General features: G+C 42.5%; 1 protein-coding gene across 3 annotated transcripts; it reads left to right on the forward strand.

Moving 5' to 3' along the window:
- The first annotated feature begins 3,802 nt into the window (after positions 1-3,802).
- On the forward strand, positions 3,803-14,871 carry NCF4 (neutrophil cytosolic factor 4). 3 transcript variants are annotated; one of them, XM_068141697.1, is made up of 10 exons: positions 3,803-3,978; positions 5,838-5,922; positions 7,123-7,276; positions 7,826-7,896; positions 8,673-8,800; positions 9,785-9,842; positions 11,672-11,770; positions 12,500-12,630; positions 12,724-12,789; positions 14,017-14,871. In XM_068141697.1, the coding sequence occupies exons 1-10, from the start codon at positions 3,947-3,949 to the stop codon at positions 14,225-14,227; spliced, it is 1,035 nt and encodes a 344-aa protein (XP_067997798.1). In that variant the 5' UTR covers positions 3,803-3,946; the 3' UTR covers positions 14,228-14,871. The 3 variants fall into 3 exon arrangements, with proteins under 3 accessions (XP_067997798.1, XP_067997800.1, XP_067997799.1); XM_068141699.1 differs by lacking the exon at positions 3,803-3,978 and adding an exon at positions 4,406-4,482; XM_068141698.1 differs by lacking the exon at positions 3,803-3,978 and adding an exon at positions 4,415-4,501.
- Positions 14,872-15,300: the final 429 nt, after the last annotated feature.

Genomic DNA, 15,300 nt, shown 5'->3' on the forward strand with positions numbered 1-15,300 from the left:
ATGTTCACTGGATTCTGCCATTTAATAAATGCATTCTGTGGCTGATGACTGAACATAACTATGCAAGACTTTTCTAACCTCAGGTGCATCAGAAAGAAGTTGTTGTTCTAATGTGTACAGATGTGCACAGCCAAAAATCTACAGTACCTGCTGCCCCGGTAGGCATGGTCTGTACTGCTGTCATCAGAACAGATTCAGCTGGGTGCTTCTGATACCTTCCTTTGATTTATCTTTTATTAGTGGTTCATGTACCTTTGGTGATTTGGGACTACATTCCCATTTTCCATTAAAATTCTATGCTTGCTCTGGCTGTTTGGTTGGAGCTGACACTCTCAGATTTCCAAGGTGCTGTGTATCCTTGTTACAAGTATTTTCTAGCAACAAGTGCATTAGACAGAAGGCCACAATTTCACAGCTTGCAGGCATACATGGCCAAAATAATGTAGTAGGTGCTGAACTGTGAAAAGGTGTGTGCTGGTGTCAGCATATGGTCAAGATTCAGTCTCCTGAGGGTTTTCTTAGTAGTCTCCTTTAATTAACGAATTTGTTAGCATTTCTTGCACCTGGATGCCTGCATATGGATAAGGGTGGGTGCACAGGGCCATAATGACTATGCTGCCTATGGCTGCTCTCAAAACTGAGAGCTGCCTGTGTCATCTGGTGAAGATGGAACCTTCCCTAGTGCAGACATATCTCTTGGCACAGGTACTGCCATTATGGTATCAGTTTTGTAATGGACCCTTTTTTCCTTCACCAATAGTGAAGTACTTAGTTGATCAGAAAGAGAATGTGGGTTTGATTAGACCCAGCCCATTTCTTCAGCCTAAATAGTGAAAACTGATAGAAAATAACCTGGTAGTAGAGGCACTGATGTGGCACAGAAGATCATGACAAAGCAGTGTTTCAAATTTTAGTCTCTCACAAGCCTTGGTGAGCCCTCTGAGCAATCAGCTATCCACTCTTCTGAGGCAGGAATCTGCCTTTTCATCAGGAAAGGACTTAGGTTTGATTTAGTTCAGAACAAGAAAACATTGCGGAATGAGGAACTTTCTAAGCAGGTTTAGCATTATCCTGTCAGATAAGGATGATTACTGACTCCAGTAGGGAGTGGCAGGATCGAGGAGCTGCTCTGAGTTTGTTTCACACAGTTTACAGCAAAGCAGCTGACAGCTTGTCTGTGAGGTTGTCTGTTGACCTGCTCTCAAGAAGCTGTGTCTGCAGGTAAACCGTGAGAAGTATTTTTGCTATGTGCCTTATCCATCATGTACATACACATCTCTTAAAAGATGTATATCTCCATCATGTCTAGATTGGTATCTTCCAAGAGCTTTGACAAGATTGGAATATCCTTTTTGTGATTTTCTTGTCAATGCCATGATATGCATCAGAGAGAAAAAGTTACCTTAGAAGCACCCCTATTACCTTTCTTTTTACCACTTCTGTTAAATTTGCACTGCTCTTGCCTCTGTTGGGAGGGCCCCTCTGGATTTTCTTGAGCTCATACTGTCAAGGGTTAGGGTTGGGCTGGCCACTAAAAAAGTGACAAATGCTCTCTATTAACCCCTCTCCTTTTCCAGAAGGGAAAGAGGGAATAGAATAAACCAGGTTGGAAGAGAACTTCAAGATCATCGTGTCCAACCTATCATCCAACACTACCTAATCAACTAAACCATGCAACTAAGCACCCTATCAAGCCTCCTCCTGAACACCTCCAATGATGGTGACTCCACCACCTCCCCAGGCAGCACATTCCAGTGGGCAATCACTCTCTCTGTGTAGAATTTCTTCCTAACATCCAGTCTGAACCTCCCCTGGTGCAGCTTGAGACTGTGTCCTCTTGTTCTGGAGAGCAGTTTATGAAAATAAACCTAAATTGGATTTAATGAAAATAATAGTAATAATAATATTTACTAATGTAATTCATTATTAATAATATATAACAACAATAAATATAGATGTATTAAAAAAAAGCACAAATAGATACAAAAAGAATGTCAGCCCCAATCCCCCTGATGGCAATTATGTCACTGCTCTTGACAGGCACTGGGGAAACCCCAGGCTGGACTTGGCAGGTGGGAACTGGACACAGGAACACACAGATCTTGATTGAAAGCAGAACGGACAGAGCCCTTGCATGGTGGCCATTGATGAAGGAGTGGAACTCTTGTGATCCCTCAGCTTTATACTGAGTATGACATATTTGGAAGGGAATACCTTGTTGGTTAGCTGAGGGTCACCTGTTCTGTCTGCTCCTCCCCACTGGTGTGGATTTTTGCTTTCTGCACCACCATCATGGCACACAAGGTTTAGCAGTGAGCTTGGTGTCCATAGGAGCAAGTACAAGCAAGAGCCCTTCTACATACCAGTCATTGGTAGTAACTATAGACATCAAGCATTAGTGTCACTTCTAGAACCAGACACTGTCTGTGAAAAATACACCATTAACTTCAGGAAGTTGCTTAGAAGAGACTTAACTCAAAGCAGGACACATATTGATCTTGTGATTAAGAGTTCTGGTCAAGGTGATCTGCACCTATTTCCTTATGAATGTCAGGAGAAAACAAGAATATTGCAGCTGGAAAACTTGATTATTGTGCCTCTTACTGGCAACAAAGGGAAAGGAACACTGAGCCTGACTTCAGGTGATACAAGGACTATACATTCACCAGGCCTAATCAAGAAACTGGAATACACAGCAGAGTGTGAGGGTCTGGGGAAATACTTCTATCCAACATTAACACTTAAAACAGCTCTGCTAAGTCTGTGTGGGCAGCAGATCACTCAGAAAATGTGGTTCTCCTGGTCCCTTCTGATCAAGAGACACTACATCCCCTTTCAAATTCTACAGTGGTGTCTTCAGTTACCCACAGGAAAGAGATGGGTGATAAACAAGGTGGCTGAAGAATTTACCTCATTAAAATGCATTTTGTTCTTAAGGCTGATGCTTACAATTGTGAATCTTTATTTTGAAGGCTTCTGGCTGGCTTTTGCTCCATTCATAGAAGAATTTCTGTGCTTGACAGCAGAAGGAGAAGAGAGTTAAAGACTGAAATGGGGAGGCAAAGATACTACATGACAGGTTTGGACTAAGGCCGATAAGCTGTGCTGCAACTTCTCTGCAGTGTTAGGAAATGATGGTTTCCTCCACACTCTTCCTTTTAGTTTCTTCTTGAAAAACTGTCTTCTGCTGTTATACAAATGTTATACCACTGCACTTTGTGTACAAGGCAGGGCAGTCAGGATTCTCTTTGCAGGTGGCAAATATGGATTGCTTCGAGCACATGAAGCTGGAAAGATCTCCGCTCTTTCAAGGGCTCATACTCTTACTTGCATTGATCCAACCTTCAAAGCTCATTTCCTAATCTCCTGACCCATACTTTGTGCTCCCACTTGAAAATTTACTCTTGAGCTCCACCTCCTGGCAATTGGTCCATGGAAAGGAGTATTCATGGGAATCACAGAACGTCAAGAAGGGATCAGAATGATTCATCCTAGTTGGCAAACATTAGTGTAGAGATATATATGGGGGCATTTTAGCTGGGGCAAACCAGAATTCGTTGAGCTCACTCTTATTGGCTTTCAGTGCGAGAGGGGCAAGTTTCAGTGAAGAGGTGGACAATGGGATATGTGGCTCTTGGTTTCTGGGGTTTTTTTTGTTCAGCTTTTTGTTTCTCAACTGTGGCAGTTTCGATACATGAGAGACATCACAAACCACTCTGTCTTTATGACTGTCTTTCCTCTGGGACTTCCTCAATCTCATGGGGGTGGGGAGATACCCAAGAAATTGTCTGACACTGAAACATTGTAAAAAAGATCTCTGGGCCTTGCAAAGGAGTTGATTCACAGAAGGAGAGTTGTTTTGGCTGTGTTCATCCTGTTCAACTAGGAACTACCCAAGAAGTGAAGGAATAGAGCTTAGCCATCTGGATTTAAGACACTGAAAACCATGTCTCTTCCCCGACAGCTGCGAGAAAAGAGGTACCGTGTCTCTCCTGCCTCCCTCCTCCCCACAAGCCTCCTTCTAACTGCTGTGATCTGTCCATTTAATTTGGATACAAGCTGCTTTGATGATTCTAAAAGATTTCTTGTCATCCTAACTTCCAAACTGTTAGGCTGCTCAGTGTGGAGCAGACTATTCCTTAAGCTGGAGCGGACTTTCTCTTTTTTGTGGGGAATAACTACCACGTAGGACAACAGTGGGTCATTGTCCTCTTTACAGCTGCAAACAGTTTCCCTTTTACTGGGGGGGTTGTGATATGAGTGTTTGTGATATGACTAATTATATCTCTTGATCTCCATAACCACATCCCTCTTCACAGTAAGTGGCAGTATTTATGGTGCTGTGGGTGGTGCTGATTCACGTAATTCTCATCATACAACAAGCTGCTGCTCATTACTTCAGCTTTCCAGATGGAACATGCATCATGGAAGCCCCTGCTTGGGATAGTCTTCTAGCAGAGTAAACTGAGCCAGCTACCATGTGTGGGTTTTTTGTATGTGTGTATGTGGTTGCTTTTGGTTTGGGTATTTTTTTTTGGGGGGGGGTGTATTATCAGAATATTTAACATTACATCAGCTTGGCATTTCATAGATCATCTGTTTTTTAAAGTTTCTCTTTCTCTCTTCCTCATTTGTTATCTTTTCTTCCTCATTCTCGATCCTTTTTACTTAAGTGTTAATAAAAATGCCACTCTAACAACGCCAAGTTGTAAGGCTGAAGCAAAGGTGAATTTGTCTTCTGTTTGTCAAAGGTGGTGTACCAAAGGGAAGACCCCCAGAGGCAAAAGGACCTGCCAATCAATCCCTGCTGTTTTCTTGGGTTGACAGTATAGACAAAACCATGAGTATACATGTGGTCAGATGGCTGCTTTTTTAGGTGGTCTTATAGGAATTCTTCCTTCTCTTTTGCTTCAAATGCGATGCTATGTAGGATCTGCAAAGCTTATTCTCATCTTGCCCACTCTCATGTGCTCCTCCACGCGTTCTGACATTTCCAGACGAGTGTATTTGTGCTTGCTTCAGGTTATCTGCTGTAACTAAGAGATCTCCCTGCAAATATTTACTAGGCTACTTGTTGTTTTCTCAAAGCCTCTGTAAGAGTCTGCTTTACTGTGGTGCTTACAAGAAAACATGACAACATTTTGACAGCTGGTGCAGGCTTCACTAGTTATCATCTAGAAGAATACTATGTCTTTGTTTCTTTTGCCCTTTGTGGGGTTTTTTTTGGTCTTTATTTGGTCTGTTTTTGTGTGCTTACCCTTCTGTCATTTCTTGTATGTGTAAGGTACACTGCATGTATCTACACAGGGAATGTGTAAGGTTTTTAGGAGTTAGGCTTGTGCTGTCAGTTTCTCCAGCACTTAGCACCACAAGCTCTTTTCTCAGAGCTGTTTCCTATTCCATGCAGTAATGGAGTAATAACACCACCATAAATCATGGTAAATAACGAATCTCCTTGCAATAAGAGGTGCTGCTGCAGAGTTATTATTTTAAGTCTGCTAGATACTGTAGGAAGGATTAAGAATGCACCCACAGCTGATCACATTTCTCAGGAGAAGCTTACCAGCTCAAGTGTTTCTTTTGTAGTCCTTCTACTCTAGGATTGACAGGGATGCTTTTCAGGCTTGATTAATCTTCACAACGGTTACTGACTTGTGCTGAACTTACAGGAACTTGACATCTCCAGAGCAGAACTTCAGAGGAAGAGAATGACACCACGAGTTTCTAACTTCTTGGTTTTGACACTAGATAATGTGATCTTTGTTCTGTATGGCATGGTGAGCTCCAAAGGCTAATACCAGTATGAGTAACCTCAATCTTTTGTTCTTGCTTCACAGTGATTTTGACCAGCTTCCGGATGACGTACCTGTTTCAGCTAACATTGCAGATATTGAAGAGAAGAAAGGCTTTACTAATTATTATGTAAGAAGGCAGATTTACCCTGCCTCTATACAACTGTGATTGATTTGGTTGTGGGAGCAAAATGAAGTTAGTCTGGGGTAGTTGCTTCATGGCATGAATAGTTTGGTGTGGCGGACTTCTCAGTGCTTCTTTCTTCTGGAATGCTGGTTAGTCTATCACAGATTTAGTCTAAAAAATTATTGTTAGGGTGGAATGTGGCAGAGATATCCTCTAACACTGCTTGTTCTCTAAATCTTTACCTAATTTCTGATCATTTGCTGTTAGATTATTGTACCTTTGGTGAAGATACTGGTAAAGGAATTCAGAGAGGGTAGCAGGGCTAGGCCTTGGCTTCATTACTCCATGGTACTGGCAAGTAAGGATGCTTTCATCTCTACAGAGAGTAGCATATTGATTAACCATGAAGGAGCACACAGGAAGCAAATAGTAGGGAAAAGCACTATGAGATTTTCTAAACAGTGGTTTTGGATGAGACCAGCTCAGTCTGCAGGTTAAGCTGGTTTTGCTGGAGATGATGCTCATAAAGCCTTCCCACTGCAATATGCAGGTTTTACTCTGGAGTGTAGTGATGTTTGTCTGCTCTGTCTTTATGTTTTCTGAAGGATCTGGCTGCAATGTGACTTGGAGGTCAGTGCATGGAAATTGCAGGCTCTTTCAGAGCAAAGCAATTTTGGCAAGAGATAAGAAATAAGAGAGTGGCTGGAGGAGGTCAGACCATAATTTCTGAAATTGTGTCTTTTGAAGTCAAAAAAGAAGTATGAATGCCTTCAACCCTGAAAATAAATTCATTTAGATGTCTGTCTGTAGATTTATATATCCAAAACATGCTACTATAAAATATTTGTATTTACCTCCCCAATATGTTTTGTTTGTCACCAAGGGAAGGTGTGTGACATAAAGTAGCATCTAGGAATTACAGATTTCCTTTTAAGATTGTGTAATAGAAAGCAGCCAAAGGGACATGATCCATAGGATCATGTGTGGACCCACACATGCATCCCACAGTTTGGTGCTAACTTGTTATTTTCTAGCACTTGAGTTTGCAGATGATTAACTGAGGGCTGGATTTCCATTCTGCTCCTAGGACAGTATTCCCACTACCAGAGCACTGGTCTCATGTTCCTATTCTGTGCCTCACTTCCATTTGATAACTATTTATAAGTATGAACATCAGCCTGAATTTCCCTTTCTCTGTTTCAGATGTTTGTCATTGAAGTAAAGCTCAAGGGTGGTGGCAGATACTTGATTTTCCGACGCTATCGTCAGTTCTATGCCCTACACACCAAACTAGAGGAGAAATATGGGGCAGAGAGCAAAACCAGCCCTTTTACCTGCACCCTCCCCATATTGCCAGGTGAGCTGTCAGCACCAGATCTCTGCATGATTAGCAGCTTTCCCAGCCCTGCTTCTCCTAAAGAGAAGTGCATCCTAGGGAAGTAGCTGTGACAGGGAACTAATTCCAAGCTGTTCATGCTAGAGATGTCAGCTTCCATTGGCAATCCCTTCACTTGTGGTGAAGTTCATTTAGAAACCTAAAGTCCTTTAGAAAATGCCTTTTGTCTTGGAGACTCTATTTTTTCCTTATTGCTTCGATTCTATGACAGCCTCTTTTCTATAGAATCATAGAATCAATAAGGTTGGAAAAGACCTCAAAGATCATCAAGTCCAACCTGTCACCCAACACCTCATGACTACTAAACCATGGCACCAAGTGCCACGTCACATCCCCTCTTGAACACCTCCAGGGATGGTGACTACACCACCTCCCTGGGCAGCACTTTCCAAGGGCTAACAGCTCTCTCTATAGAATCATGGAATCAATAAGGTTGGAAAAGACCTCAAAGTCTTTGTTATTGTTGGTTTTTTTCCTCCTTTTATTTTTTTTCTTTGATAACTTTCACAGGTAAAGTTTATGTTGGGGCCAAAAGGGAAATTGCTGAGAACAGGATTCCTATCCTAAATGTCTACATGAAGGTAAAACTTATTTTTAAGGTAGAGATTGGACCAAGCACTTATCCCATGAAATTAGCTAAGAGAGAGGATTGATATAGTCCTAATCTGCTTTTCTCTGTATTGTTTTTCCTGAAGATGATATCCACACTGTCAAGGACAAGCTGCAGTCCTATTCCCCAGACTGTCAGACTCTAGGATCTCCTGGAGTATTCAGTTCACAGAGGCTTACTCCCTACCTTCATATATGAAAAGACATCCTTACAAACATCCCCAAGATGTGTGAGGAGATGGTGAACCTCCAGGTGTTGTGTGAATATGGAGTTGGTATATGCACCTAAGGGACAGGGACAGTGAAGTGGGCTTCAGAGTGTACCCACTTCTGCAGTAAAGACACATCAAGGAGAGAAATTCTTTGTGTACAGCTTAACTGAAGACCTGACTTTAAATTAGTAAAAGTTTGAAGCACTGAACAAAGCTTCCAATACTTCAGATTGCCTTCTATCCACAGCCGTGCATGTTCTGAAGGGAAACACAAAGAGCAATTTAATCCTTTTGCAGTAAATCAGGCACAAAAGGAGTGAAGCAATATATTGGCCAACTCCAGGAGTAAACAGGAGAAACTGTCAGCTGTTCAGCTATGTCCTGCTGAGTGAGAAGGGAGAGGAGGGAGATTTCTGGCAGTAATTAATATCCTTCATGATCCTGTAGGTCAGAGAGGCAGATTTGCTAGATGTAAATAAATAGCAAATTGTTCTCTCCCACTGTTACACTCTGCTTCCTACTTGCTCTTGGCACAGAACCTACTCTGCCTACCCGTTTGGGTGTTGATGGATGAAGAGGTGAGGCTGTTCTTCTATCACTCAACCTTTGATTGTGAACAGGTGCCTCACAGACTGAGACGGCTTCGCCCACGAACACGGCGAATGTAAGAGATTGATGTGTTTGTTCAGCATCGCTTGATGTAAGAGATGCTGTCCAGTTTGGGGGAGGGGGGGGGAAGAGAAATCAGGATCTCCACTGTGTTTTCCAAGTGTATCCACAAAGTCCTAATATGAGCATCTTTGTGGCAGTGTGATCACAGGGTATTTCTTTGCAGTGATCTCAGGTTTTTAAAGTGGAAATGGTACTTGCAGTAAAGGAAGCTTCCAGAGGAAGTGTATAGCTTGCTTCCAAAGACCAACTGCTCAGCTCTATCTGATGATAATACTTTAATTGTTCTACCTACTACAATGTGCAGAATCACAGAATATACCAGGCCAAGCTTAAGGACATAAGCTTCTGCCACTGAAGTCAATGGGATGTGATTCAGACACTAAATGAAACTGAATGTTTGTTTGTCCCTGTCCGTTGTTTAAACTGGGGCCTGGCCTACATAGCAGCATTGGCACCCCTTTGGAGAACTGCTATAAGTAGATGTCATACTTCATTACCCCTCAGACAAATTAATTCTCCTTTGAACAAAGCAAAGATGGACTTACTTCCTTTTCACTTACCTCGAACAGTGCCAAACCTGCATGTGCATGCATGCCTGGGTGTGTGCATGACGGAGGTTTAAACCGAATGCCATAAATACTAGAAATGCCCAGGGATGCCCAGAAGGCAGAGTAGAAGGGTCGAGCAGTGCTGTGGAAGAGAGGCCCAGGATACTGACTGTATTGAAAATTCCATCTGTCCTCTGCAGCAAACATCATCAGATAACTGCTGCTCTGCACTGAAACTGAGAGAAGGTTGTTGCATCTGTATTTGGTTACTTCAGTGCTGCACACGGATTCTCGTGCAGTGTCTCCAGTGATCTATGACTTGCCTGCCTCTTGAGTAATAAAAAGGCAGATACCATACTACTGATTGTATAATATTTTTGATAACTAGAAAGGCACATTCACCTCCCCTGTTTCTTCTTTCTTTGTAGTAAAAGCATTTCACCTCAAGGGCCTTTTTTTGACCGCACGGCAGCTCCGCGAGCTGAGGTGAGCGCTCTGCACAATCTGTCACAGCATAGGAGATTAAACTCTGTTTTACTTTGCTATCTCATTGATCAAGTTGCCTTCCCCAATTAGAGCTCGGGGAAAGAAGGGAAAGTGAAAATGACACAGGAAAGCAATTGATTTTAACAACAGGGAATGAAACAAAAGATGGGGAGAAAGTGCTCTGTTCCTCCTTACTTGAATAAAAAGGATTCGTTGTGAAGCCATTATGACAGGAGGTTCAAAACTGAGACACGTACAGCTTACTGTTGAATGGTCCACATTTACAGAGTGATGCCTCTAAAGGAAATGTAAAACAAGCCTGAGCTTCAGTATCATTGACTTTAAAATACATTTAAAAGCTTTTGTACCTGAAACATCTTAGTACTTTCTGTAACATAAGCCTTCTGCTGAAAAGACATTTGTCTTCTGCTACATATCTTGATACTAAGAACACAGAACTGCTTTGTAATTAGTACTTGCCTGAACATGGTCTTGTTTCCTGGAATATCCACTTACTTTGCTATGTGCTTTGAGGTTTGTTGTTTTCCTTTCCTGAGTGTGGCAGGTCTCGGGTCCTGCTCCTGAGTGAGGCAGTCACAGGGTCTTGGATCAGTCATATCTCTTGATCAGTCATATGGATCAGTCACAGGGTCTTGGATCAGTCATATCTCTTTATCTATTAATGTACTGATGTTGAATATACCCCCCAAAACTTTTCAACAGATGAAAACAAGTTTTTGAAAGAGCTGTTAAGCAAACATATGAAATACTAGCACAACATTAGCCATTGTCCTTCCTTACTAGGAGAAGTCTTGGCATCAACAAGGTCAAAAGAACCACCTCAACACAGACTAATGAAAAACCTTCCATTTCTGCTCCTCTATGAGCTTTTAAATGGCTAGCACATTCTCTGAGGACAATGACAGAGATGTACATTTTTGATAACCTCAACATTTTGATTACTCAAGAACAGCTTGTTAGGGTGGTAGCATGTGGTCCCTTCCCTTCCCTTCCCTTCCCTTCCCTTCCCTTCCCTTCCCTTCCCTTCCCTTCCCTTCCCTTCCCTTCCCTTCCCTTCCCTTCCCTTCCCTTCCCTTCCCTTCCCTTCCCTTCCCTTCCCTTCCCTTCCCTTCCCTTCCCTTCCCTTCCCTTCCCTTCCCTTCCCTTCCCTTCCCTTCCCTTCCCTTCCCTTCCCTTCCCTTCCCTTCCCTTCCCTTCCCTTCCCTTCCCCTCCCCTCCCCTCCTCTCCCTCCTCTCATTCCCCCTCTCCTTTCCCCTCCCCTTCCCCTCTCCTTTCCCCTCTATTTTCTTCCCTGAAGGGGACATCTAAGTTCTATTTTAATTCCCCAGACTTCCCCAAATCTCTCAGCTCAGCCCAAAGGCCTGAAAGCTAGATGTGAAAACAACAGTTTGTTGCCCTTAAATTAGGACACCAGACTTCCGCAAATTCTTAAGGCCCATTTTCAAGATTTCAGTTGTCTTCAGCTCTGTTGCTTTACTTGATCTTAGGTGTTCTCAACTTGTCTGTATTTATTTCTCCAGTGCTCAGTGTCCTGCCACTTTAACAATCCTAGCCTGCAGCTCGCTCAGAGCCATGTTTATCCTAGTGCCTTCAGTACTTCTTCAAAGCAATTTTGTGCGTGCTGAGTAGGAGAAGAAACTGAGAACTGCAGATTATGATCATACACATGACCTTACCTCAAAAATACATCTGTGGTGACAAGTGCATGCTATCATTCTGCTTTATACTCTCACCCCATGAACAGAGCAGAGAGGTTCACTGCTGTAATTCTGTGAATATGTAATTCCAGTGTTATGACATTCAATAGGCACTGTTTGATTTTTCTGGATCCAATAAACTGGAACTCAGCTTCAAGAAGGGAGACCTGATCTATCTCCTCAGCAGAGTAAACAAAGACTGGTTGGAGGTAAGACTTCAAGAGGGTACTGAATTATTAGCATACACTGAAATATATGAGTAGAAAGGGCTCTTCTAGTCCTTGGGACCTGTCTCCTCCTTTCAAGGAGAAACTGTATCATAATCAGGTCTTGCTGTCAAGAGTAAATACTTGACTCCAAATTCAAAAGTTACTTTTCTTGATGTTTTTTAGCTCACAGATCTTCTGCCCTCTGTTTTCGTTTGCATTTGCTTCTGCTGAAATGTTTATAAATTCTCTGGAAGTGATTAGAACACAAAAAGGCCACAGAAAGGAGATGGAAACTCCATTTCAGTGATTAATTGGTTTCTTGCCTCAGGGGGAGTTGCTATATACTTCATGCTTCATACCACAACACACGTCAGCTTGATTAGAGAGAACTTGGGCGATGTAGCAGTGTTCTGAAAAAAGATGAGGAGAACATACTGTGTGTTTGCTGATATGACATATCTACTTGCCCAAACACCACAGCCTCTCTTGGTAACCATCTGACTTCCATTTTTTATACGCTGTTTCACTCCCCTGCCTTGTGTTTGACTCTGCAGTTGTGTAATCTTCCTGCAGGGGTGCCAGAAGGTCCCTTCCATAGCCTTTCTTTTCTTGAACAGAGTGGAAAAATTCTTACAATTGTTTCTATGAAAATCAACTGAATTTTATAACCCATTGTGTGTGGCCAGAAGAGCATGGTTTTCTTCATTCTAACACTTCCTGTCCTTTCAGGGAACAGCTGGTGATGCCACTGGGATTTTCCCATGTGCTTTTGTGAAGATCATAAAAGATTTACCACAGCGAGAAGATGCAGTTAATAAAGTTCGCTGTTATTACTATGATGAGACTGTGAGCACTATCAGGTAACAAGAAGAGAGTCACCCAGTTTACTGCTGATGAAATGCTGACCTTTCTCTTTGCATGATATGGAATGATTAGATTTGTTCTTGTTACAGGGATATCGCAGTAGAAGAGGATCTGTGCACTGTTCCGTCACTGAAGGATCTCACAGAATTGATGAGGTACACTGCAAGCAGTTAGCTCTCTGTTTAGTATTGTTGGAGCATTTGTCAGGTTTCTTCCAGTCCTCCTACACTTTCCACATTCTACTTGGTCATCACCACGTTTTGGATGTGAAATACTCTTCCACTGTCCTGAAGAAGTTGTACTTTGATTTGGCCCAAGGCCATCTGTGCAGGCACTAGTCTGCCTGGAGATTTTCACTGAGTGTGGAATGCCACATACTCCTAACTCAATTATGCTGGGGAGGAGTTTCCATTTTTTGTTCTAAGATCAGAGCCATACCCTCAGGCAAGGACCTTTTCATAGAATGGTCCAGGCCAGAAGGGACCTCCAAAGGTCAGCAGGGATATCCCCAGCTAGATCAGGCTGCCCAGGGCCTCATCGAGCCTCACCTTGACTATCTCCAGGGGAAGGGGCCTCAACCACCTCCCTGGGCAACCTGTTCCAGTGTTCCACCACCTTCATAGTGAAGAACTTTTTCCTGATATCCAATCTAAATCTGCCCCTCTCTAGTTTGAAGCCATTGCTCCTTGTCCTGTCACTGCAGGACTTTGACAACAGTCTCTCCCCATCCTTTCTATAGGCTTCTTTCAGGTACTGGAAGGCTGCTATTAGGTCTCCCTGGAGCCTCCTCTTCTCCAGGCTGAACAACCCCAGCTCCCTCAGTCTCTCTTTGTAGCAGGGATGCCTTGAAAATTTTCATGGCCCTCCTCTGGACCCACTCCATCAGGTCCATGTGCTTCCTAATATGTTTCTGTCTAATATACTTCTTCAGGATTCAGGACATGACATTCTAACCTCTGTCAAACTAATATTGAAATAGATTAATCTAGTATTGGACATCAAATATCAGTAATGGAACACTTGTGCTAATATTCTTCCATTTCATAACCTTCCTCCCCTTCAAAAAAAGTGATTGTAAGTAGGCAAAAGTGGTTAACAACTGCAGTCAGCTCTTATGTGTGAGTATTTTATCAAACACACAGATGAACTATGCCATGCATGCGGTGCTGTTGCAAATGGCTCTTGGTTCTGACAGATTTCTTTGCTTAAACACAACACAGCATGAATGTTGCTGCATGATTTCTACTACTAGCTGTGTCAAGAATGCCAAGACATCCAAGGGTTGATGTGGCTTTTAGCAGAATGAATTAGATGGCCAGTATGTTGTTCCTCTTCCAGGCATTTCTTGATTCCTGGGAATCAATCTATTCCTTTTTCACCAGGCGGGAGTTCAGCCAAGATGACCTTGTTCTGAATTATCGGGACCTTGATGGTGATCTGATCCGGTTGCTCTCTGACCAGGATGTTGAACTCATGGTGTCTCAGAGCAGGAGAAGGCCTTCTGAGAAGCATTTCTTCCCATGGAAGTTGCACATCACCCACAAAGATGACCTGAGTGTCTACAACACAAGTCCAGGAATAGGTGCTACCTAAACACTAAGAGCAAAGTAAATCCTGTGTAGAAATGTTCCTGTAGGTATCTGTACAGCTCCATAATTCCTTTCTGCAGTTTCCTCTAGCAAACCCTTCAAGTGATCTTGAAAACAGTACTTTCTGGTAATATGCTACCTTTCAATGTATAATCTGTACTTACTTATCTTCACCAGATTTTAAGCACTCCTCTGTGATAGAGGCATCTACATAAGGGCCAGAAAAATCACTGTCCATATCCACAAAGCAAGTCAGTGCTGACCTGCAACAACAGTTTATGCTCCTTAGCCCAAGATCTGCCTTAATCTCTGCTCTTGCTCCCAGGGCTAATTATTTGTCCAGAATATCTTCATAAGCCTTTTTTTTTCCCTATACTGCCATAATTTTCTCTTGCTGATATGAAGGTTTGTGTGCCCAAGGTTATGAATGTGTAATTATTTCTGTCACATGGCAGTCTAACTGGGCAGTCAGAGTTTGTTCTGGAAGCATCATAAAAACCTTTCAACATGTCTGTGAAGAAGCTGCAGTCCACCTTTGCTTTCTTCTTTGCACTGACCAATACTTTGATTTCTGTGAATCAAACCTAGAACTCCTGTGGTGTTTCTCATAGATCTTTTTGTAATTGTGCAGAAGGTTTATTTCTACATTCTGGGGGTGGGGGGGGGGGGGTGGGAATTGTATCTGATGCCTATTCAAATAGTAATTTCTTCTCTGTTGGTCTTCTGCTTTCTGACACCTCATTGCAAAGTAAAACTAACAGGAAAACACTGTATCAGATTCTTCCAAGAAATAAAGTTACACACAAGTTTATTTTTACCAGTTTCTGTTTTGCTTGAAAGTGAGACAGTTTTGAAGAGGAGTTTGAGTGTTTCCTATTCAGCTTCTTTGCTCTTTCTTCACAGAAAGAGTCATTGGCCATTAGGATGTGGTGGAATCACTATCACTGGAGGTGTTTAAGGGGAAACTGGATGATGCACTTGGTGACATGGTTTAGTTGATTAGATAGAATCATAGAATCAATAAGGTTGGAAAAGACCTCAAAGATCATCAAGTCCTGTCACCCAAGACCTCATGAC

Source organism: Melanerpes formicivorus, unplaced genomic scaffold (assembly GCF_026170545.1).
Source record: "Melanerpes formicivorus ecotype bairdi unplaced genomic scaffold, bMelFor1.0.p_v2 SCAF_8, whole genome shotgun sequence".
NCBI lineage: Eukaryota > Metazoa > Chordata > Aves > Piciformes > Picidae > Melanerpes > Melanerpes formicivorus.